Source organism: Clarias gariepinus, chromosome 11 (assembly GCF_024256425.1).
Source record: "Clarias gariepinus isolate MV-2021 ecotype Netherlands chromosome 11, CGAR_prim_01v2, whole genome shotgun sequence".
NCBI lineage: Eukaryota > Metazoa > Chordata > Actinopteri > Siluriformes > Clariidae > Clarias > Clarias gariepinus.
Window position 1 is genome coordinate 1344165 of NC_071110.1, and position 25447 is coordinate 1369611.

The 25447-nt window shown below is 38.4% G+C and overlaps 1 protein-coding gene across 3 annotated transcripts in view; it reads left to right on the plus strand.

Moving 5' to 3' along the window:
• tox (thymocyte selection-associated high mobility group box) overlaps positions 1-25447 on the plus strand; it is a 59831-nt gene that overhangs the window by 14215 nt on the left and 20169 nt on the right. For 2 of the 3 annotated variants that reach the window (XM_053506777.1, XM_053506778.1), the window contains 3 exons: positions 13775-13834; positions 15639-15716; positions 19676-19909. In XM_053506777.1, coding sequence (XP_053362752.1) covers positions 13775-13834; positions 15639-15716; positions 19676-19909 — 372 coding nt within the window. The remainder of the gene's footprint in view (positions 1-13774; positions 13835-15638; positions 15717-19675; positions 19910-25447) is intronic. The other variant, XM_053506779.1, reaches the window with a different exon arrangement.

The window sequence follows — 25447 nt, forward strand, 5'->3', positions numbered from 1 at the left end:
CTGTTTAATTATTTGTCTTTCCTCCGAACAAAGCATCTGTAACATCTGTAACACGTCACGTTCAATAACTGCTTAACGTCTTCATTTTCCTGAATGCTCCACCTAATTATCTTCCCGTGTTTCTCAGATTAGCGCAGCAGTGAAACAGGTAGCTTTTAGAGTTCTTCACCAGCAGATGCTCTGACTCGCAGGAGAGCAAACAGCTCGTTAAATATTCAGTTAGAAATAATTAAAGCTTGAAATGAGTACTGTACCTTGTCAGGAGCGAGAGAGAGAGTGTGTGTGTGTGTGTGTGTGTGTGTGTGTGTGTGTTGCAGATTTAAACACATTTCGTATTCTGAAAATTCTGAGTACATGCAAGTACGTTTTGAAAAATTAAATAAAATACAAAATTTAAAAAATCTAAAAAAATATGGAACCCTGTTCATTAAATTTGGTTATTTAAAATTTAAATTTAATGAACACGAACATGCACGCACACACACACACACACGCGCGCACAAGCACACACACAACTAAACACAACCAAACACACTTGAGTTAAAAATAACCTGACCTACCTTTTTGCTGTAAACATCTTCCATTCAGCTGATAAACTCAGCACTCACTCTGCACATCTGCATGAATGTCATCACTGTCTCTGTCATCACTGTCTCTCTTACACCCCCCCACACACATTTAGAAACGAGTGACTTAAATTGCACATTTAATAAATTTAATAAATTAGACCACTGTCCCGCCCACTAATACCACTGTAACAAATCAGAGCACAGTCCTGCCTACTAATATCATTCTATCTAATCAAACCACAGTCCTGCCTACAAATAATCATTCTAACCAATCAGAGCACAGTCCTGCCTACTAATATCATTCTATCTAATCAAACCACAGTCCTGCCTACAAATAATCATTCTAACCAATCAGAGCACAGTCCTGCCCACTAATATCATTCTATGTAATCAAACCACAGTCCTGCCTACAAATAATATTTTCAACCAATCATGTCACAGTCCTGCCCACTAATAATCATTCTAACCAATCAGAGCACAGTCGCGCCCACTAATACAACTTTAACCCAATTAGACTACAGTCCCCGTCCACAAGCACTGTACCATTTTAATAAATCAGACCACAGTCCTCGCCCACTAATACCACTGTACCCAATTAGACAGTAATACTAATTGTACTCAATCAGACAACAGTCTCCGCCCTCTTAAAACCACTGTAACAGATCAGACCACCCTTTTTGCTCATAATGTGCATCTTTAAATAAGATTAATTCAAAGATAATTGTTAATTCAAAGATAATTGATTTTAATTATCATTAATTATTAAATAAATAACCAACTCTGTTGTCAAAGTTTAGTCTTATATAGTCACTAAATTATAGTGATACGTGAAGAGTTTTTAGGGAGTCAAAGCTAAGCAGAGTTCAGCGTGTGTGTGTGTGTGTGTGTGTGTGTGTGTGTGTGGTGCGCAGGTAGATGACTCCGTGTTCAGCAGCTGCCTTGCTGATGCAAATTAGCTATCGAGTGACTAAAACAACAAAAAACAAAGCAGAGCCTGAAGTCTGTCGGAGTGTAAAGTGATCCCCGAGCGTCTGTTCAGAAAAATAAAAAACATCAACTGGGTTCCATCTTGAACCCAGTGTATCATTTCTACTCAGTGTTCCCTGTTCAAAACGATGTCACCCACATTGTGTTCTGAGACTTTATTGTTGGTATAATATGCTCGGGTCCCCATTATGTTATTTGTAGTGTATGTATTACCCATAATGCCCTGCATCGGATTGGAGCTCACTGTTCTATTAGCATTAATATAGATCGAGAAATCACATACAGTATGTATGAGTTTCATCTAAATGCTTGTGTCAGCGATAAATTGTGTCATGCTAATTAGCCTGTAAGCTAGCAGGCTGTTCATCATGATTTATCTTTCATTATGGATTTAAATACAGTGTAGGTATAAGACTAAGCAATTGACTATTCAGTTGATATGTGACACTGTTAGTAACTATCATGTTGTTGTTCCAGCAGTGTACGGCGCTGTTTAAAAAAACTCCTTTCTGGTACAAATGCACTTATGGAATTTGTCAGACGCTTATCCAGACCAACTTGCATTCACCCAGAGGTGTGAGGAAACTGAGCACATGTACTTCATTACTGTACTTGAGTACATATTTCACGTATCTGTACTTCACTTAAGTACTTTTATGACACGATACTTTTACTCTACTGCATTATCCAACAAATATCTGTACTTTCACTACTGGTGTTGCGTTACCTAACTATAGTATTTAAAGCAAATGTACTTTTAATAATTAAGGAAATTGGAAGGTAATTACTTACTTTACTTTTACTCAAGCACACATGCTCTTTGAGCTTCTCCTGCCACTGTTGACTGTACTATTTTTAAAAAGAAAAGATTAATCTTACCTTTAAGAAGTAAACAGAGCATAGTTTGGTTTGTTTGTGGTCGACAGTGTAACATATTGGTTTGTGTGTTTGATCTTAGTCATGTACAGTATGAACATGTGAGGACAGTTACACAAACAATGAGAACTGCTGGAGAAAGAAGTTATACTTTATAGTAGGGATGCACCGAAATGAAAATTCTGGGCCGAAAACGAAACCGAAATTTTTGGATGCACTTGGCCGAAAACCGATACCGAAACCGAAAATGGCTTCATTAAAAAACATGTTTAAAATATTTTCTTTTTGTTTGTATTAAAAAAAACTACAAATTAATTAAAATTATTGCAACTTTGCTGTCTTCATCTGAAACTTTGAAGTGCTTCCAAACCGCCGACATACTCCGTGTTTAATGCGTAATGACAGCGCGAACGAGACGGGAGGATGGAAGAGGCGTGGCGACAATTTCGGCTTTTATTTTCGGCGCTTTCTTACGTTTCGGCCGAAACCGATAATGCTATTTCGGCCGAAAATTTTTGCCGGCCGAAATTTCGGTGCATCCCTACTTTATAGTGTACTTGTAGTCAGGTATTTATGTCGAGCTCGTCAATAATTTAAGATTTTTTTTATTTATTACATTTTTTTCTATTATTAAAATATTGACAAACATCCTATGATTGGAATCATTTTGACGTTATTTGCTGTTAGCTCAGATAAATATGATTGAATACAAAATGGCACATTTAATCAATATATATCACAGTTTAAATTGCAGTTGCAAATTGTGCCAAAAAAAAAAAATAGCAATGTGAGTTGGGGGGTGTTTTTTTGTTTGTTTATCCAAGCATGATACTCCAATCCACTTACAGGTAAAAATCAGAACCCTCAGAGAACCTGATCGAGTGCATAATCTGCAAAAGCTCACGCAGATGTTTGTGATTCCTGATGGATTTTTTAGGTTTTTCTTTCTTAAAAAAAAAAAAAAATCCTTTGTGGAATATTGATTGACCTCTTTGTCAGATTAACATTGTGCGTCCGCCGCAATGTGGTTGGATGAAATGTGTAGGCGTGACACGTTTCCCTTCAGCTCGCTCGTCTGCGCCGTAATCAAATAGAACGGGTCCAATTTCTGATCCTGCACCTGGGGTCCGGGTTTATGGCCACAGTGAACCACAGTGATGTTTATGGGCCGCAAGTTTCCTTCACAGCCAGTAACAATAAACTCTTTAGCGCATAAACAAACAGAAAGGAAGGACTGTACACACGATTACACAAATCTCTGATAACATTTCTGTTTTCAGTAACCTTAATGATTACAATAATAAAAATGAGAATAACAATATGGATTCCAATAACAACACAGGTGCGATCCATAATGAGGATGATTTCGATATGATCACCACGACGGTAATGATTTTAACAATGATGATAATGACAGTGTTGTTATTGGAATCGTTATTGTTATTTTAGTCATTAATTATCAGGACACTGATAATGATAATAACAGTGATGATTTTGATAACAGTGATGTTTATGATGGCGATAAAGATTACTATAATGATTACAGTAACTGTAACGACCATAAGGAAGATAATTACGATAACGATTATGATCACAATGATTATTAAAATTATGATCATGATAGCGATAACAGTAATGAATATGATGGTAATTAAGATAATAATGATTAAGATAACAATGCTGATTAATAAAACTGATGATTACGATAACGATTACGAAGACGATAATGACTATGACGATGGTGGTTGTGATAAAGATGCTGATGATTAAAACGGTGATGATTACAGTGACGATAACGATTATGACGCTGATAATGACAATAACATTTACAATGACGATAACAATCACGACGATGATGAGTTTGATTACGATTGTGATAATCGCGACACTGATGGTGGTGATTACGATTATGATGACTGATATCGATTATGATTATTATAAGATAATGATTTCTATGATAATTATGACAATGATTAAGATAATGATAATGATTGCAGTAAAAGTCTTAGTTTTGTAGTAAGCAGCAAAGCCTAAGCTGCTTATTTTTTTCCTGCAGGTATTTGTATTTGCTGCCGGCCAGTGTGTTTGTGTGTGTGTGCGTGCACGCGTGTGCATATGTGCGTGTGTATGTGTGTGTTCCCTCTCTCAGATATCCAGATGTGAATCATGCACAGACTGAAACCAATTTCATTCCTCATCAGTTTCTCATAGAAGGTCAGAGTATGGGAAAATCAAAAAGTGTGTGTGTGTGTAGGTGTGTGTGTGTGTGCATGTGTGTGCGTTCTCTCCAAACACACTCTTGCTCATTTTCTCAGCCTTTGATGTTGAACTTTCGGCTGCTGGAATATATGAGGTGCTGTAAAATATCTTATTATAAAAAAATAAAAAAAAAGCTCTTGGTGGTTAACGCTTTCATAAAGAAAAAAAGCTACATTCACAGCAACATTGCAAATGTGTGTGTGTTTTATGTGTTTTTTAAAAAAATTGGGTTTTTATCTAAAATGTGCATAAATAACAAAAAAAACTGGAGCAGATTGTTACACTTATTTTCACATCTCAGAACATCATTCTGTCGTTATTTATTTTTCCCTCTGAGGAAGAAACAAACATGGCGGTTTCTGTACAACGTGTGAGAATCCAGGCTATAAATCTCATGAACACGGGTCATGGATCGGCGTGGACGAGATGCACAGCTAAGAGCTGCTCGAATGGTTAATAGCGAGTAGTAATGAGTTCTCTGTATAGTGACTGAGTTTGGTACAGTAGCAATAAAAACACACCTGAACTGAAATGCTGCTTTTCACCAAATCATCATAAAAAACGTGCTCATGCTTTTCTCACGTGAGAACGCCAATGTATCAGTAAAGGCTCGTATTGTTTTATTTCAAATCTACAACAACGTTCTGACCTGCATTTACAAAACGAATGTAAATGCACACATCGTCACGTTTTGTAGGTACAGTCAAAACAGGTTTAATAAAGAAGGTTTAATAAACAGTTTGGGGAACAAAAAAAGTGATGAAGGAGGTGAAATGTAAAATGACTTAAATTGGGGAGAGGGAGTGGCTAAACGAGGGTGTGGCTTAACAAGGGGTATGGCTAAGTGGGTGTGGCTTAACAAGGGGTATGGCGCTGAATGAGGGTGTGGCTGATCATTATGTAACTTGGGTGGAGGTGTGCCTGAGAGAGGGCGTGGCTAAGAGGGTGTAGCTGTGAGTCTCTTCGTCTCACCGTCTCTCTTTTTGTTTTTGTCCTTCTCCCTCCCTTTTTTTTCTCAAACGGTCTCTCTCTCTCTCTATGTATCTGTCTTTCTCAGTGTTTCTTTCTCTCTTTCTCTTTTTGTGTGTCTGTCTGTTTCTCTTCCCTTCTGTCTGCTTTTTTGTCTTTCTCTATTTCCTATATCATTGTGTGACTATTTCTATCTTTTTTCCTACTTTCTTTCCCCTTTCTCTTTTCTTTTAATAAATAAAATTGTCTGTTGCTTCCTTAGCTCACCCTTCAGTGGGTTTAATGCCCGAGTGGAGCTGAGGATGTTACTTAAGAAAAAGTGGAAGGAATCGTGGTCTTTAATGTTAAAGATGTCTTTATTTTCTGATTTATGATTGATTTTTAAACTAGTCGAGCCACAGAGTGACACCTGATCTGATCAAAGCTGAAAACAGTCTGACATTAAGACTACATGCACATGTGTCTGAACCACAGCAGATACCAACTGAAATAAATGAGATGTTGATGCTTAACATGAAGATAGTGAGGATCATGATGATAATGCTGATGATGAATGTAATGTTGATGGTGATTATGATAGAAAGATGACCATGATCGTAGTAATGATGATGATGATGATAAAGATGATGGTGAAGATGATCATGCTGAAGCGCTGGTAGTGGTGATGATAATGAAGATGAGGATGATATTGATGATGAAGATGAGGATGATATTGATGATGAAGATGGTCATGCTCATGATGATGTTGGTGATGGTGGTAATGATAATTATTATGGTAGTGAAGATGGCGATGCTGGTGGTTGTTGATGATGAAGATCATGATTGTAGTGTTTGTGGTGGTGGTGGTGTTAATGGTGTTAATGGTGTGGAAGATGCTGAAGCTGTTGGTGGTGATTGTGGTAAAGATGAGGATGATTATAATGATTGTGGTCAAGATCATGATTATGGTGTTAACGATGGTAAAGACAAGGGTGGAGATATGAATGAGATCTAAATTGTTCCACTGGTCTGAGTGTGACAGAAATCCTGTGGTGAGTAATGTTAAGAAGAATTTAATCACTGAGAAATAAAGAGCAGGGTTTCATTTCTGCTGAACTCCTAAAGGTCACACTTGATTACTAAGAGCAGGAGTGTGTAGTCACACACACACACACACACACACACACACACACACACACACATATTCGTCTGGTGTAAAAACAAACGAATTGCATGCACTAAGAAAAGTAATAATCAGCTCTGATAAACTAATTCAGAGTGACTGTTTGAAAAGAAAGGATGGAAAAGAGATGAGAGGAAAGAGTTTGAACCGGAGAGAAATACTTGAGTGACAGAGAGAGAGAGAGAGAGAGAGGAAAGACATAGGAATAAGAAATAGAAAGACAAAAAGTTAGACAGGTAAGAAATACATGAAAGACAGAGAGTGAGAGAGAGAGGGGGAGATATGGAAAGAGAGCGAGAGAGCAACATGGAAAGAGAGATGGAGAAAGAGAGAGGGAGACATGGAAAGAGAGAGACTTTGAATTTCAACATTCCTTTATTTATTATTAAGTTTTTTGTATCCACATTTTCTCCCTTTATCCTTTTTTTTATAGACAAAAACTCAATGAAATAAATAAATACTGTAAGGCAAGCTGGTTGAGTACAAAGAGAAAAAGGTGGACTAGTTATTAAGGGGAAGGCAGGGGAGGAGGGAAGAAATAAATAAATAAGAAAAAACGAATAAATAAATAAAATATATAAATAAATCTAAGGGCACAAAAACATTCATTAAGCAAATTGGGAAAACAAGCTTAGCAATTGGACTTTCAGTAAATTCAGTAAAACAGATCAGTGAAAAGGTTGGAACAAAAAATGGTTGAGTGTGTACAGTGTTGAGCTGGTGTATTAGGGCAATGTTTAAAAGGTCCGAAGGTACGGGCCAGGGGTAGCTCAGTGGTTAAGGCATTGGACTACGGTTCGGAAGATCACAGGTTCAAACCCCACAACCACCATCCCAATAAAAGGGATCTCACATTTATTTAAAATTTTGAAAATTAAAACCCCACTGTTTATGGAGCATAAAACGTCCCACATCTGGTCAAACTCTGGTAGTCTATGGATCATCTTTAGGAAGGCGAACTCAACTTTTACTCTGGTTTTGACCAATGCTATCAGCATTCTTTCAGCATCGTGTGTGCCCTCACCCCCCTGTATTTAGTTTTTTTCTGGTGAGCCAGATTGAGAGATTTGCCTGGCCTATAATGTAGTTTAATAGAGTGACAGATTTGTCTTTTGGTTTATACTTTGGTCTGTGTATGTAGAGGTTTTCAGTTCATGTCACTCCTAACTCATTTGTCCAGGGTTTAAGCAGAGAAAACAGCCTTCCCAATCCTTTGCATTTTAAGAACAGGTGGTCTACTGTTTTCTCCCTACCACAGAAGAGACACTCTATGCCCCTAGTCGGGTCCATGTGCACCACGTGTCTGTTCGTGGCTACAGTCTGTCCTCTGACCCTCTGACAGGAAAGCTCGTAGCTTGACTCTTAGTTAGTTAATGGTTCTATGGCGAGACTATAGAGTTGTCCAGACAGTGGGCACCCCTGTCTAATTCCCCGTTTCATTTGGAAAGGGCAGCTGAGACCACCTCCAATCTTAAGTGTAAAAGCAGCTCCAGAGTATAAAAGTTTAATCCACCATAAAAAATTGTTTCCTATACCAAAGGATTCAAGTGTCCAGAAAAGGTATTCATGGTCAACTCTATCAAAAGATTTTCCTTGGTCTATCGATAAGAGACCTAGTTAATACAGTTTTGTTTTACATAGATCAATTAAGTCTCTTATTAGAAAAATATGTCTGTTATGGTGTGGTGAGGTATGCAGTAGGTCTGACTGTTGTGAACTACTGAGTACATGCACTGTTTCAGTCTGTTTGCTGGGCACATTGAAAGTATTTTGTAGTCACTGCATAGTAGTGACAGTGGTCTCCAGTTTTTCAGTTGTCCCAAATCTCCTTTTTTTGGGATCAATGATAAAACCACCCTTATGCAGCTTACCGGTAGCTTCCTGCTGTTATAAGCACATTTAAAAACTTTATAGAGAGCAGCACCTACTACATTCCAGAAATTCCTGTAGCTTGAGTTTTGCGTCCAGCACAGTGCTTTGCTCCAGGGAAAGTTTTGGAAGCTCCCTGAGTAGTTCCTCTCTGCAGGATGGATCACAGGGCTCTGCACTGTAGAGCTGAGCGTTGGGTCAGTTGTTGTTGTTGTTCCATCTGCTCGTGTCAGATAAACCATCCAATTTTGGGGTTAAATTTTTGTTTGTGGAAAAAGGAGCTTAGAGCTATTCTTTTTCCTTCCAGGAGACAACCCATTCTGACGTTGTTCTTGCTGACCATTTTGCTTTCTGTTTGGGTAATTTCTGCCTCAAGTTCTTTTATAGTGGTTTTGAATGCGTCTGTATGTGTGTTTAGTGAAGTTTTTGCAGAAATTTTTAATTAGATTTTTTCCCCACCTTCCAGCAAGAGACCAAACTGCTAAAATCCCCTTTTCTATCTTTCCATTCATTCCATAAAACTTTAAATCTTTAATAAAAGATCTCGTAATAGTTTTATATTAAAACGCCAGTAAGCACTCTGCCTTTTTGTGTTCTGTATCATTAGCTCTATGCTAATCAGATGATCAGAAAAACCAGTGGGGAAAATGGCTGCTTTGTGGAAATTATTTCTGTGGGATTTGGGGATATAAAACCTGTCCAGTCTCACTGCAGTGATCTTTGTATCATTAACTTTGACCCACGTGTATTTTCTTATATTTGTATTTTATCTTATATTGTACTTTTTTCCCTCCACACATCAGCCAGACCACTTTGCTTAATGAGCTCCTCGAGCGCTTCAGCAGACTTTGGGTGTGGTTCCTCACGGATTCGGTCTAGGGTGAAGTCTACTGTGCAGTTTCAGTCCCCTCCCATTACTATTGTGGATTTATTTCCACTTCGTTCTATTATATTTTTTATTCTATTAAAATGTTGGATTCTCTCGCTACTATTGTTAGGGCGTTCACTTTTAAAAAAGTAAAACATTTGTTTTATTTCTGCTTTTACCATTAAAATTCGCCCCATTACTAATTCTGTGACTTCAACTCGCTCATGCCCACTAAAATGTATTAAAAATTATCGTCACACCAGTACTGACGTTGAAACCTTGACATTGGAAAAGTTTCCCTTCCCACCACATGGCCCACTCAGTCTCAGGCTTGGTCACTATGTGTCTCCTGTATCTTTTGTGTTATAATGTCTCCTCCTACTGCTCTTTTTCTTCCATCTCTGCCACCATTCATGTTTAAGGACCCTATTTTTAAATTATCCTTTAGAGAAAGTAAAAGAAGAAAGGAGAAACAGATGTAAAGTGCATTACAGAGAACAGAAAGCACCCAGTGTGATGTGTTCGTTTCTGTTTTACCTCAGACTGCCACCATTTCGCTATGAGATTTTGTAAGTGGCATATCTTTCTTTTGCTCAAAAGATCATATTTTTTTGTAGTGCGCTTTAATTTTATTACTGACGCCATAAATTTTTAAACATCTGTAAAATGGTCTTCGATGTTGAAGTTTTCTTCAGATATTCATCTACATCACTGTATAGAACTGTTGATCTCCCCCAACACATGACACACTAGTATCTGATATATCAGAAAAGTTGTCTTCTTCGAAATCTTTATCCATTGAGTCTTCGTCTTGCTTTAAGACTAATGTTAATTCTTCCACACTGTCTGCCCCACCCATGTTATTTAACCCCCCAATGAGACAACTGTATTTTACTGTATGTTATTCTTTATTCTTATTTGTAAACTTTAATTCTCCTTTAGGGTCAATGGCAGTCGTATAAGCATTTCACTACATTTCGTACTGTGTATGACTGTGTATGTGACAAATAAAATTTGAATTTGAAATTTGTAAACACTGCTCAAAAACTGTAAGGGAACCTTCCTCAGTGTTCTGTGTGTTTTTTTTTTTTTTACTCTGGGCTCTTCAGCCCTCACCACCTCTTCACATTCGCTAGCCCTTTTGTCCTTGTATGACCAATCATTTAGCTTCCCATGTTTTTTATTTACTGTCACCTGGTCACTGTCTGTTCATGCTTCTCCTGTTTGCTCACCATCGGTCTCTGCAGTGGGCTGGTCCCCATCCTGCCCCTCTGCAGCACCTGACTGCTCCACGCTAGAGCTCGCTCCATCTTGCACCACTACACCTCCATCCTGCACCACTACACCACCTGTCTGCTCCACACTGGAGCCCGCTCCATCCTGCCCCACAGCCCTGACCCCACTAGGCCCCGCCTCCTCCCTGCCCTGTGCTCTATGTGGGCAGCTGAACTTTTTTTGCCCGATGTTCCCACATGCGAAGCATCTCATGCTCCCTCATGTGTGACTCTGAATGAGATGTCCAGAGTGGACTCAGTCAGAAACATGAGCACGGTACGCCTGAAGGACACGACAGGCTTCAGCGCGGGGTTTTTACAGTTAAGAGAAACCATTTTCATACTGCTCACTATCTTACCGAATCGAGACAATTCCCGTTTTACTGTATATCCTTCATCGGGGATTAAAGGAGGAATAATCCCAGATGAAGATGGTAACCTTCATTGTTGTCCCACCCAGCGGAGTAACAGAATAAAGTTCTCCACTTACCTTTATTCCATTTTTAATCCGCTGATGTACGAGTTCTCTCTCCTTAACGAACACCACCATGGCCTTGTTCATCCGCGATGCAGACACGATGCTCTCACACCCGATACACTCTCCCACCGCCAGCAACACCTGCTCCACCAAAACCACAGAGTGAGAGAGGACGGGCTCCACCATTTGGGTGAGAACCGCTCCACACAACAGCGGATTAAACTAATTACGCCATGTGGCCGCTATTGTTGGATGTTTAATATATTTAGTTATGTTTGTGCTTTGGAAAAAAAAGCTCACAAGTGTTAGAAAGTTTTCAAAAGATTTGAAAACGCTCATTCGCTCTCACACCACGCTCCACACACTGCTCTCACACCACCTTCCAGCATGCACCAGAGAGTGAGAGAGTGAGAGTGAGACATGGAAAAAGAGAGAGAGAGACATGGAAAGAGAGAGAGAGAAAGAGAGAGAAAGAGAAGTGTTCAGATGTTGATGAATAACCTTTCTCTCTGCACCAGAGATAAAAGTGATTCAGTTTTTTTTTTTTTTTTTCTTTTCTTTTTCATTTTATCCTCCAAATGGCAATTTTCTCAGAGCTAAGCTTCATCTCTCTCTCTCTCTCTCTCTCTCTCTCTCTCTCTCTCGCTCTCTCTCTTGCTCTCCTTCTTACACACACACACACACACACACACACACACAGAGTAATTTATTACTGTTGGATTATCACACACACACACACACACTCTCTCTCTCTCTCTCTCTCTCTCTCTCTCTCCCTCTCTCTCTCTCTTTCACACTCGCACACACATTTTTCCAAACACAATCAGTTTGAATCAGACGGTTCATATTAAATTAATTGAATCGAATTGGATTTTGAATTTAGTAAACTGAACGGAAAGAGAGTGAATCAAATGAACCGTGATCAAAGTGAATCAGATTCAAGTGATTCATTGAACTGATTCTTTCAGAAAGGTGAGATTTGGTAGCATCACACTCACACACACACAGACACATGGTGGTCTTTCTGTCTGTCTCCCTTACTGTCTGTCTGTCTCTCTCTCTCTCTCTCTCTCTCTCTCTCTTCTTTTTTCAGTTTAGAATGCAGCTGATTTCTGTTGATGTCAATCAGACCTCTTTCACTAAATTTAAATCTAAAAAAACAGACACAAACTGAGTAATTTGGCATATGTTGCTTGTGTGTGTGTTTGTGTGTGTGTGTGTTGGAATAATTTCCCAGGTGTATAGTACAGCTGTGTTTGTTTACAGAGTGTCGCACTGGATTTCAGGAGTGTATCAGTTATCTGTTATCTCACCCAATCCAAACATCATCATCACCGTGCTATACACAGTCTAACAACACCACCACCAAACGAGTCTCCACCATAAGAGTACATAGCAGTGCTGCTAGTTCACTCATCTACAGTTCACTCATTGCTAGTTCACTTCTTACAGTTCAATTCAACTTTATTTGTATAGCACATTTAACAATTAACATTGTCTCAAAGCAGCTTTACAGAACATAAAAAAACAAAAAACATGGTGCAAAACATCCTAGATGTTAGACAAAGTCATCTTTGGTGAGCAAGCCTGTGGCAAGGAAAAAGTCGCTTAGGTGGTGTGAGAAAGAAACCCTAAGAGGAACCAGAATCAAAAGGGAACCCATCCTCATTTGTAAGACACTGGAGAGTGATTATAAATTATTATGAGGGGTGTGATACGAACAATGTCCTGTCTTCAGTATTGTACAGTGATATATACGGCATATGTAGAATGATAGTGTGTGTATTAATTAGGAGGTTCTTGTTTTCCTTAAAGTCCACATAGGGTTGGTATCATTGCTTTAATAAACTGAGATCATCATGAAGCAGAATCCAGTTCCCTCCTAAATAGGTAGTTATTTTCTGGCTTGTTCTCTCCTTGTAGTTTACTCATCGCAATTTGCACATCTCGGTTCACTCCTTCCTACTTCAATAATTAATGTCCCATTCATAATCCGTCAATCCTAAAAATATAATGTAAAGTACATTATGTACACTTAGTACTCTCAGTACTGTTTGTCCTTTCTCTTCTGCACCTGTATGCCGTAGTGACCTACAATAAGACAAGGATGACCTCAGGGGTTTCCTCCAGCTTATTCCTGTTTTACCGATTAATTATCTGTGTGTGATAAAGAGTCAAAACTGTGACAGAAAGTGTGTGGGTGTGTGTGTATAAGGGATGTGTTTGGGTGTGTTAAGTGTGAAAAGTGTTTATTTACTGTAGTATGAGGGAAATAATTCTCTCAGGGAAGTACTGAGAGCTTACAACCAACCATAGGATGATCATCGCACCTCTCCGGTGTTGATTACTGAACACAGTGTGTTTTTAATAGGTTTTTTTTTCCTCATGTCATGCTCATTTCTTGGGTCTGTTTTATGCTAATGTAAAGTTTTTTATTTTCTCTGTGTGTGTTTGTTTTTGCAGTACGACAGTGAAAGCATGTTCATGCCAGAGCCGAGCCAGGACTTTGTGCCAGTGAACCAGGTGGGTTAATTACTGTTCACTCCTTTTTGTTTCTGCGTTGCTAATTAAACAAATTAGAGCCCGAAATCACACACTCTTACAGCATGCTAACAAATCTGTTAGCACTTCGGCTGAATCACAACTCTGTGTGTGTGTGTGTGTGTGTGAGAGAGAGACTGTGTGTGTCTGTGTGTGTGTGTGTGTGTGTATAAAAAGAACAAAAACTGCAGAAAAGGGAAATGTCTAACACTGAGCTAGCTAATAAATCTAATTAGCACTTAAGATATTTCTTCAGTGTGCTACAGAGTAAACAAAGATGCTAATCATAATGACTTTTCTGTCAGTTTTCGCTGCAGATAGCTACAGTATATCATCAAAACTCAAAAAACAAACCGAACAACCATGGGGGAAAAAAAACAAACAAACTAAACCACCAAAACAAAAGCCCAGCCTTCAAAACAACCCAAACCTCCTTCAGAACAAACCAAACAACCACAAAACCAACCAACCAACACCAAAACAGGCTCAACCACCAAAACAAACCGAACCACCAAAATTCGACCATCAAAAACAAACCCAAACAAAACTTACTGCACCACAAAAAACTGAACCACCGAAACAGAACAACTGAAACATTTAGTTGAGTTATTTACTGTAGGAAAAAAAAAAAATCATGTTTATGAATAGAGTTTCTGTTGTTCGGGTTTATAACGGTTTTAAATCCATTTCAGGACAACAGCAGGGTAAGGGTTAAAATGTACATATTTTTGTTAAGTTTATTTAAAAAATATATTTTATTGCCTTATCAAGATCAGTTCATTATTAAAACGATTTATAGTTTATTTTATTACAGTTATTTAAAGCATAATGTTTTAGTGTACTGTACATTCATCTTCACTCTCTCACTTTCTTTAACGTGACTCATATTTAACTGCCTTTTTTTTCCCCCAAATGTGTGAACGCGTAACTCACACCTTCCACACACTTAAAAAAGTTCTTTAACACTTTGGGTCTGTACATTTTTTATTTATTCATTTGCATGTTTTGTGTTTTTTTTTTTTTTTTTTTTACATTAAACTGAAGTGATTATAAAGAAGTGCACAACTTTATTCTAAAATTTTCAAAGGTAAAAACTTAAAATTTTCTAAAAATGATTAGAATCATTTTCATAAAATGAAGCCCTGATTTTCTTAGACATTTTTTTAAGTAAAAATATTTGATTTTCATTATAAATGAGCTTAAATATATATTTTTTTTGTTATCTTAAGTTTGGTGGCAAATTTTTACCCCACTTTTTTCTATTTTTTTTTTATGCCAAGAATGTCAGAACGTTTTTGCAATTTTTCCCTTAAAATTAAATATTAATATAAAATAAATAACTTTAAGATTTGTTTAATATTGATGAAATAGTTTTTATTTGATATTAAATTACAAGAAATATATATTTTGGTAATTTAAAATTGGATAAAATTTATATTTATAAATTAAAAGTTGGATTTATGTTGATTAAAATGCCCCTCAGTCTTTCCCAATGCATTGTTCATCTACAACATTAATGAATAATTACATTCTTTTTCCAGTGTCAGTTGTTTAAAAAGAAAAATTCTCCCCAAAATCATTGCAGTGTTTGAATGAGTATTAGCTCACCCTCTATTCTTAGGTAACATTTAACATCAGATAAAACCTGTAACATTTCTTCACTAATCTACACACGGGAAATCTACATGTTACGAGTTGTGTACAGTAGCTGCTAGTAAAGTGGAAGACGTGTGTGTGTGTGTGTGTGCGTTTCTTGACCTTTGACCTTTACTATGTCTTGTTGTAGTTCCCGAGCCCCAAACACACGCCAGCTCAGTGGAAGAGAGAAACTCCTCATCCAGATGCTCATCGTCTGCCACACTGGGTAATGTTACTGATAACTCTGTGTGTGTGTGTGTGTGTGTGTGTGTGTGTGTGAGAGAGAGGGTTTTGATAAAGAATCTGATATCTTTTGTTATTTTTACTTCATTAAAAAAGACTGGAGGCTGGAGGCTGGACGTGTCTTCTGCGCATCCCAGAGCTTCTTCCTCCTAACCAGTGAATGCAGATTCTCCTGAGCTTCTTCTTGCCACATGATTCCTAAAACCCAAGCTGCTCTTACTCTACCAGTCCGGGGCTTTCTCACTCCAACTTTGACCTGCACTTGCTCTTCTTCCTACGAAATGTCTTCCTTGTCCTTGTTCAGCACAGGCTTTTCTCCTCACTACTGGGGACTTTCTCCTGTCAGTCCTGGGTCTGATTTGCCCAGTGCAGGGTTTCCCCTCGCCAACCCCAGGGTTTTGTCTGCTCACAACTCAGGGTGTCTATTACACAGTGCTAAGCTAGGGGTTTCCCCTTTCTTCCCTTTTTCTTCCCCTTTTCTTCCCCTTTCTTCCCTCTTTCTCCATCTGATCCTTGGCCTGTCCTGGGTTTACCTCCAGCATATATATATATATATATATATATACTCTTGCTATAAGCCGAGGATTTTTCTGTCCACTCTGAGGCTTTGATGTGTCTAGCCTAAAACCTGGCCTAACTTCTAGGACTGACAGGATCACAGGATCAAAGATGATGGTAAATCACCCGAGGTTAGAGAACCATACTGTACATTCACTTTAACGTGTTTTGTATCGTATCGTATTATGCATGTGAACATGCTCTGAGTTATTTCCTGTTGGTGGAACGTGTCATTTCCTGTTGCGCACCTGCGCTCTTGCTCCTCACCAGCGGTGGTTTTGCGTTCGCCTATTTATCTTTTCTCATTTCTACCTCTGCCAAACCTCAACATCATTTGTTCTGCCTTTCATTTGGCTGGTGTTTCTTAGCGAATATTTTTCTTAGGTGTTTTCTTTCAAATTGTCTCATAATTCTCACAGAGCCTTTACTTCTCTTTCTGACTGGACATTGTCTGATTCTGTCCTGCACCGCTGACTCGTTCCTAATGTGCTGCTGCACCTGTGCTGGTCAGGGCTGCCTGGGTTCATACACCCGGTGCAAAGCGTTACAGCTAATTTCGCGCTTTTGAGTAACAACAGCACCAGTAACAGTAGTCGCTTGTTCTTTTTTTTTTTTCATTTTGTACGAACAGTAATACCTGCTGACTTATGACTTTGGCGTATTTCTTTCCTCCTCTGAGGAGTTTGATCCTCCCGTGTTTGTGCTAATGAACAGATCCTTTGCTCTCAAACCATAAATGAGGATCTAGAATTCACTAGATGAGATTTCAGACGTTTCAAAGCATTTCATATGTCGTTACACTTGCTTACAGTCTTGATTTCATTTTAATAAACATTCTTCATCTTATAAATTACTAAATAATTTTAAATATAAATCCAGTTACACAATAAATGTTATACATTTCTGTCCACACCCCCATTTTTGCAGCCTACACTCATCCACTATCACCTTTTATGCATCTCGATACTTAGGCGAGTTTCATGTGTAATGTTTGTGGTTAGGGCCAATATAAACCATTTTCTTTTCAGATAAACCCCGAGACGAGTGTGAACTACTGAATTGTGTCATTTTTGGGAAAAAAAAATTTAGTCACGTTTTTCATAAAATAACAAGTTTCTTTTCTCGATGAGAAATTCCTCTTGATCGAGCAGAGGTTTAGTTCTGATCTGAGTCTGGGCTAATTGTTTACCAACTGTAAATTATAAATTAACTAAAAGACTTCTCTGTATGTCTCACGCGCGCACTCTCCCTCTTTCTCTTTTGGAATAAAAGTCACATTTGTACGTTTATTAGCACAAAATGGTGGAGCCCTACTGCAGACTCTCTGTTTATTTATTTTAACACAGTGGTAAGAGGAAATGGTGTGTGTCCCAGATAAAGCTAGCCACACACACACACGCACACACTCTCTCTTAAAATATACATTTCTCACATTTCTGGTGTGAAGAATGTTCCCTTTGCTTTGACAGAGAAACTTTCCTTCTCTATAGAGTTCTTTATTATTTACACCTCTCTCCAGACCAGCCGTTAAACACACACACACACACACACACACACACACACACACACACACACACACACACACACACACACCGACACACCGTTCTTAACGTCTGCTTTTGGTTCAGTTGCATTCGCGCGTGTGTGTGTGTCTGTCTGTGTGTGTGAGAGAGAGATTGCTCAGGAGATTAGATTTTGTTTCCATTAAAACATGACGTTTTTAACCGTTACATTTTGTTTAATTTTAAAACTCATCGTTAAATAGTTTTTTTTTTACGTTAATTTGACGTTAATTTCTAGACTTTTCTTTTTACTGCAGTCAAGCACATGTTCCCCTGTTTTCTCTTCTTTTTTCTTCCTCCATTTCAATGTTTTTCCTTTCTCCATCCATCTATTCTGTGTCCTTCATCCTTTCTTCATTTTCCATTATCTCTTCTTCATCTATTCTTTCTTTTCTTTTTCTCCTCCATCTCTTCTTATTTTATTTTTTATTTTTTCTTAATCCATCTTTACTTCATCTCCCTCTTTATACATGATCTATTCCTCAATTTTTTTTCTTCTTCGTTTCGTTCACTTTTTCTCTCTCTCTTTCTTCTCCTTCATCTTCTTTCTCTTCCTTTCCATCATCTCTTCTTTCTGTCTTTCATCTTTCCTCCATTTTTTTTGCTCTCCTCTATCGCAACTTCTTATTGCCCTCTTTTTTTCTCCTCTATCTCTTTCATCTATTTCTCTTCAACTGTCTTCTGTCCTCCATCTTCCTTCTTTTTTCTTTCTCTCCTTCATGTTCTCTTTCCCACCTTCATCCCTTCTCTATCTCTTCCATCTTTTCCTTCTCTCCTTTATCCATCTCCTGTGTTCTGCTTTATTTCTCTTATTTTTCCCTTTCTCTAATTCCTTTCTCTCCTTTCTCTTTAATTTCTTTTTCTCTTCTTGCTCTCTCTTCTGTCTTTTTTCTCTCTATTTTTGGTGGTCCATTATAACTCAACATAATGAACCCCGGAGCGTGATTAAGGGTAACAGTTTACGCTGCAGCTACTTGACACAAACGGTGATTAATTTATAGCTTGAGAAATTAATCAGTGGCTCATTTTTTTGTATTAAAAATCTTTTCATGCAGTGAAGATAAAAGAGTGATCTGGATGTAAGAGTGATATGAGATCTGTTTCTTTTTCATGCCGTCAGTTTTGTGTGGTTTTTCCTGGTTTGGCAGTAAACTCTTTCCTCTGAGGAATTACGGTGTGACGGACGCCAACACTTTCACATCGACATCTGCGAGGCACAAACACGATCACGTGCAGTACGGCCGCGACGCGTCGGCTCTTACAGGCGGAGCAGAGGAAGCTCGTTACATCGATCATCGCAGAGCTTTAGATTAACAGTTGGCTGAGTTTATTCCAGTCGAGTCGGAGCTCGTCTCTCAGCCAATTAATGAGCTTGGACACCTGACAGCTTCGTACCGCACACACACACACACGCACACACACACACACAGTCATACCGCATATAAAGATATAATACACACACACACGTATACACACGCACACACACACAGTCATACTGCATATATAAAGATATAATGAACACACACACACATACAGTTTTACTCACACACTGCATGCACACACACACACACACACACACACACACACACACACACACACACACACACACAGCTAATGCTTTATCTTTAATTCTCTCTCTACACATACAGATCTGTATCTTTCTGTGTAATAAACTTTTGTACTCTCGTACACTCGGCCCAACAAAAAATATCACACACTTATATTTTTCTCTATCGCAGCTGTTTAGATCCAATCCTGTGGGTTCTCATTATAGTGTGTGTGTGTGTATGTGTGTGTGTGTGTGTGTGTGTGTTGGTTCCAGCAGTCCTACCCGGTTCCTGGTCTCAGCGATGAGGACTTCAACATCCCCCCCATCACCCCTCCCTCTCTCACTCACTTGCCTGACGGCGAGTCCGGACCGTATCACCCCCTCTGCCCCCCCGCTCCTCACACGCTGCACCCCTTTAGCATGCAGGGAATGGACCTGTCCAACATGTCCGCCCCCGGCGTGACGGGACAGGACGGGAACCTTCTTGGCAACTCCTCTCTCTCAGTGGTACGTCCCCTAAACGTCTCTTTGGAACAAAAAAAAAGTATTATAATCTATAATGTACTTTAAAATGATATCAGAACTTTTAATCTGCATTTTTTTTTTCCTGTTTTTTTTTGTTTGTTTATTGTTTGAATTTTCCTTCCTTACTTCTCTGGAGTAAAAACACAATAAATATGAATTTACAAAAAAAAAATTTTTACATTTAAAATTTTAATGAATTTCTATTCCATATCAGCTTATATTAGTAAAGTGTCAGAAATGAAAATAAGTAAACAAATAAAAAAAAGTAAATTAAATTACCTATAATAATGGGAAGAAACAACAGTAAATCATCATAATGGAAACTAAATGACTACAGATAGAGGTAAGGAAATGGATAATAACAATAAAAATAATATAAAAATATAATATAATGATAATATAATTATAATATAATTATAATTTTAATATGTTATAATATAATGAACAAAATAAAAAAAATATATATATTTAAATAAATTACATTATAACACATCATAAATTCTAAATGAAATTAAATACATTTATTTATTTTTTATTACTATTGTGCAACTGTTGAAATTACTTATAAATTTAAAACCTTGTTGTTTAAACAGATCTAATAAATTATTTCAGACTGTATAATGCATTTATATTTACTTAAAAAAAAACGATGTTAATAAATTTTTACATGTGGAGGATTTAGGAGATTTAGAGAATTTTATTTAGTGTGTAGTGTGCACTTTTTTTTTTATTGCTCATTTTACTGTAACTATTAAATTCTTTAGGTTATGAGGGTTTTTTTTTTAAGACCAAAAATCTGCTGTTTTTAGCATCCAGATTTCAAACGAAAAAAATAAAAATAAAAAAATAAAAAACACTTTTCCGACTTCACTCTGTGAAGAGTCGAATTACTTACATGGAAGTGTATCACACACACTCAGTTTAGTAATATGAGCCGGGTTAAATTGTAACCGCAGTTAGTTATTTAATCATTTTAACATCAGATACAGAGGTTACAATTTACTGTAGAAAGAACCTATAAATAACCTAAAGTTTTGGAGTTAAACACAAGAAAATGAGAGGGAAGTAAATTTACTGCTGTGTAAAACGGCTCTGAATTCCCCACACGCTGTCCGAAACGAACAGCCAGTCAACTCGACACCGCACACTGAGTCAGAGCACGCTCAGAGCACTCGGTATATAACACACACACACACACACACACTTTGAGTTTTGCCTGTGTCTCTGTCTCTCTATTTGGTTAATATGTTTATTTACAATTTAATTCACACGTCAAGTTAAATGTATACACCAGGGCAAGAAAAAGAGAGTAGCATGAAGAACGAGAGAGAGAGAGAAAATAAAGTTAACACAATTAAAAATAATGACCATAGTCATGAAAATAAATAAATAAATATTTATTTATATAACACCTCTCATAATAATAATAATAATAATAATAATGATAATGATGATAATAATAATAATAATAATGATAATAGCAATACATATTTTGCATTTATTTATTTATTATATTGAACATGTCATCTCTTTAAAATGCAGCTCAGTGTATTGTAAAAAAACTAAAAAATAATAACAATAATAATTACATAAAAATAAACAAGGTCAAAATAAAGTAATGAAGTATTCTTATTGTTATGATGTATATGTAAGGCTGAGATGTGTGTGTCTGTGTGTGTCTGTGTGTCTGTGTGTGTGTGTGTGTGGGATGTTATTAAGCTAAAGGTCGTGTCATCGTTTTAGTTACGAGTTCTAAACCTTTTGCTCTGAGTGAGATTATTAGTGTTTTATATAAAATCTGTAATCTTTTGTTATGATGGATTTCTGCTAAATCGAGCTGCATTATTACAGTGTGTGAGCGTTTCAGTTCAGAAATTACTTTTATATACACACACACACAGACACACAGACACACAGAAACACTCTCTGTGGTGTTGATGAGTTTATAATGAGGGACGTGCCCCTTTTGTGTAGCGAGTGAGGGAACGAGTCTGTGAGTGACAGCAGTTTCGTCTCTACTTCATTTCTGCAGCAGAAAACCTTCAGCTCGGGGAAACTACCTGTGTTTAGATAAATCCAGACAGAACGTTTCAGTCACACTTCAGACCTAGAACTGTCCATCATCTCTCTCTCTCTCTCTCTCTCTCTCACACACACACACACACACATGCGTGCACGCACACAAACAGTTTCCACACTTTAAACTTTAAATGGATCTTACTACAGTAGTAGAAAACAACAAAAACAATAGTAATAATAATAATAATAAAAGTGATTTACTGGTCAAACCTGATGCACTACACGCTGTATGGATCCGTTATAAAGTTAAATGGATTTATAAATTACCTCATGTCTAAAAGTTATTGCAGAACTGACTGGAGGAGGAAGGATAAGTTTTGTGCAAAAATTTTCGCACCAAAACGAGGCCACTTTATTTTCCAGATCAGCAAAAAAGAAAGAAAATTAAAGGTTAATTAAAACAAATGTCAAAGTTGCGAGTACAATCAAAAGAAACAGACATTAACGAGAATTACAGGATACAACTAAGGATCAACATGCATGGGTACGGGGCTGTGTGTGTCTGTGTGTCCCTGTGTGTGTCCCTGTGTGTGTCCCTGTGTGTGTCCCTGTGTGTGTCCCTGTGTGTGTCCCTGTGTGTGTCTCTGTGTGTGCCTGTGTGTGTCCCTGTGTGTGTCCCTGTGTGTGTCTCTGTGTGTGTCCCTGTGTGTGTCCCTGTGTGTGCCTGTGTGTGCCTGTGTGTGTGTGTGTGTGTGTCCCTGTGTGTCTCTGTGTGTGTCCCTGTGTGTGTCCCTGTGTGTGTCTGTGTGTCCCTGTGTGTGTCCCTGTGTGTGTCCCTGTGTGTGTCCCTGTGTGTCCCTGTGTGTGTCCCTGTGTGTGTGTCTGTGTGTCCCTGTGTGTGCCTGTGTGTGTCCCTGTGTGTGTCCCTGTGTGTGTCCCTGTGTGTCCCTGTGTGTGTCCCTGTGTGTGTCCCTGTGTGTGTCCCTGTGTGTGTCCCTGTGTGTGCCTGTGTGTGTCCCTGTGTGTCCCTGTGTGTGTCCCTGTGTGTGTCCCTGTGTGTGTCCCTGTGTGTGTCCCTGTGTGTGTCCCTGTGTGTCCCTGTGTGTGTCCCTGTGTGTGTCCGTGTGTGTCCCTGTGTGTCCCTGTGTGTGCCTGTGTGTGTCCCTGTGTGTCCCTGTGTGTCCCTGTGTGTGTCCCTGTGTGTGTCCCTGTGTGTCCCTGTGTGTGCGTGTGTGTGTCCCTGTGTGTGTCCCTGTGTGTGTCCCTGTGTGTGTCCCTGTGTGTGCCTGTGGCAGAGGAAACCACCGATCAGTGTATCTGAGTGTAATAACTTGGACTGATCTGATGCTGGAGTGTTTGTGTTGAGAACACCAGGAGAAGAACTATATCAAGACTGCACTTAAAAGCACGTAGGAGGCTGCGGACGTTTTTTTTTTTTGTTTAGTCACATAGGCGAGCCGGTGCTCAGTGATAACGTCATGAATTTCGAAGAAACGCAGAAATCAGAGCAGAAATTATTCGAGTGACAGAGTTTTTTCTTAGCAGGATCATGACGTAAAGCACCGGCTGCTGACATGAACCCAGTCGAGTGTCTGTGGGACTTTGTTGGGAAGAAATGAGCAGACTGTAGACGCTCTCGCCTGAAAGTTCTGTTGGTTAAAACTTGGAGGAAAATTCCACCACAACCGGTACAGAAACAGGTTGATTAGATTTCCTGATTTTGTTGAGATGTGATGAGAAACAAAGCACAAAAAAACTGCGTACTCACACTATAGATGGACAAATTCCCCCAAAAATCAGTATGTGGAAAAAATATAAACGGAAAAAATTATTGACGCATGTTTCTAAAATTTGTAAAAAAAAAAAAAAAAACCTAAATAAATAAATACATTTAAAAAAAACATTTTTAAAAAGTCTTGTAACTCTGGCTCATTATAATATTAGAGTTAGAGCTTAAAATAAAGAGACAGTAATGAATTCTGCAGTTAAACAAGAGACGAATGAGAAGATACTTCAGTTCACACACGACAGCGGTTTGAGGGATAGAGAGTGATCACATGGGTTTTATATACGTTCAGGAAATCTGCATTACTTCCTATTTATTATTAATATTTCGGTATACTTTTGAAATAGAAAAATACACAACCAAATTTTGGAGGAACAAAATATTTAATAAGACAAACTGAATAAATCCATCAGTAAGTTTGTGTAATGCGTAAGAGATAAAAACTCCACTTTCTTAACTTTGGAATTTCACTCGCTTTAATTCTTGATTTTACTTTAAGTGTAAGTAAATATGAAAAAGAAAAAAAGCTCATCAGTTAATTAAGCAAAATCACATTTGCACAATATCAGCTGGAGAGCGACAATTAGTGTAATTAACGGGAGATGAGAGTGATGTTAAACTCTTAGCGGTACTCTGTAGTCATAAGGTGAGGAGAATAAACCATGAAGGTGGTGGACAGTCCTGAGAAACTAAACAAGATTTACTTTATATTTTCACTTATTATACACTTTGGAATATCAGATCCATTAACTTCAGGGTTCAGGGGTCAAATCTCAAATAGTGTTTAATAGAAAGCTAGTGCGCTATGTAGTGTGCTTGTTCCGCACACCAAGTAGTGCCCTTGATCCGGGGTTGGAGAGGATTTGGAATTCAGCTTTGTGTTAGAAGCTAGTTAGCTTTTTAGCTAAGCGTTAGTCGTGAACAGAACGACACGGACGTTTCAGAGGCGATTCAGATTTAGAAGTGATGAGTGCAGAGACGGCGTGTTGTTTAAGACGCCATAACGTTATCAGATGTGTGTTCTTACTGAAAGTGCTTCTGTGACTGGGTGTGAATGTGGGTTTAGTCAGACAGCTGCTCTCTCCTCAGTACTGCGGACCGTACAGACCTACTCTCACCCACGCTGAGACACACAGTTAGTGTCATTAATCACTGGACAACACCTGGGACACGCCCAGTCACACGTCACAGTGCTGTTACTGTCTGTTATCAGCACTCTCGTTCAGACTAGATTTCTCGGTCAGAACTAACTGTTAAACATTTTAGTAAAAGAGCTTTTATAATGCAGCCACTTTCTTCTAATAAAGTTTGCATTTTATCAGAGAGATAGAGAGACGGATCGAGGTCAATGAACCTTTTATACACTCTGAATTAAAACAATAACAATATAGAGGAATGAATTGCGTGAGTTTTCAGTGTCACACTTTCAGTGTGGTTAAGATCACTGAAATGTCATAATAATGCAAAGATGGTTTTAGTGTGTGTGTGTGTGTGTGGGAGAGAGAGAGAGGGCACCCTGTCTCTGTGTCTCTCTCTCTCTTTGTCTCTACACCCCAGACTCTAGACCCCAGATATCAGGCAGATGTAATGTAAGGTGTGAGGAAAACAAGAGCTCGGGCTGCTTTCAGTCTGACTCAGACATTCGATTCTCTGGTCCTGAGGTGTAACCACACTCGGCTCACCCTCTGCCTCATGGCTGTGTGACGCACCGTCCA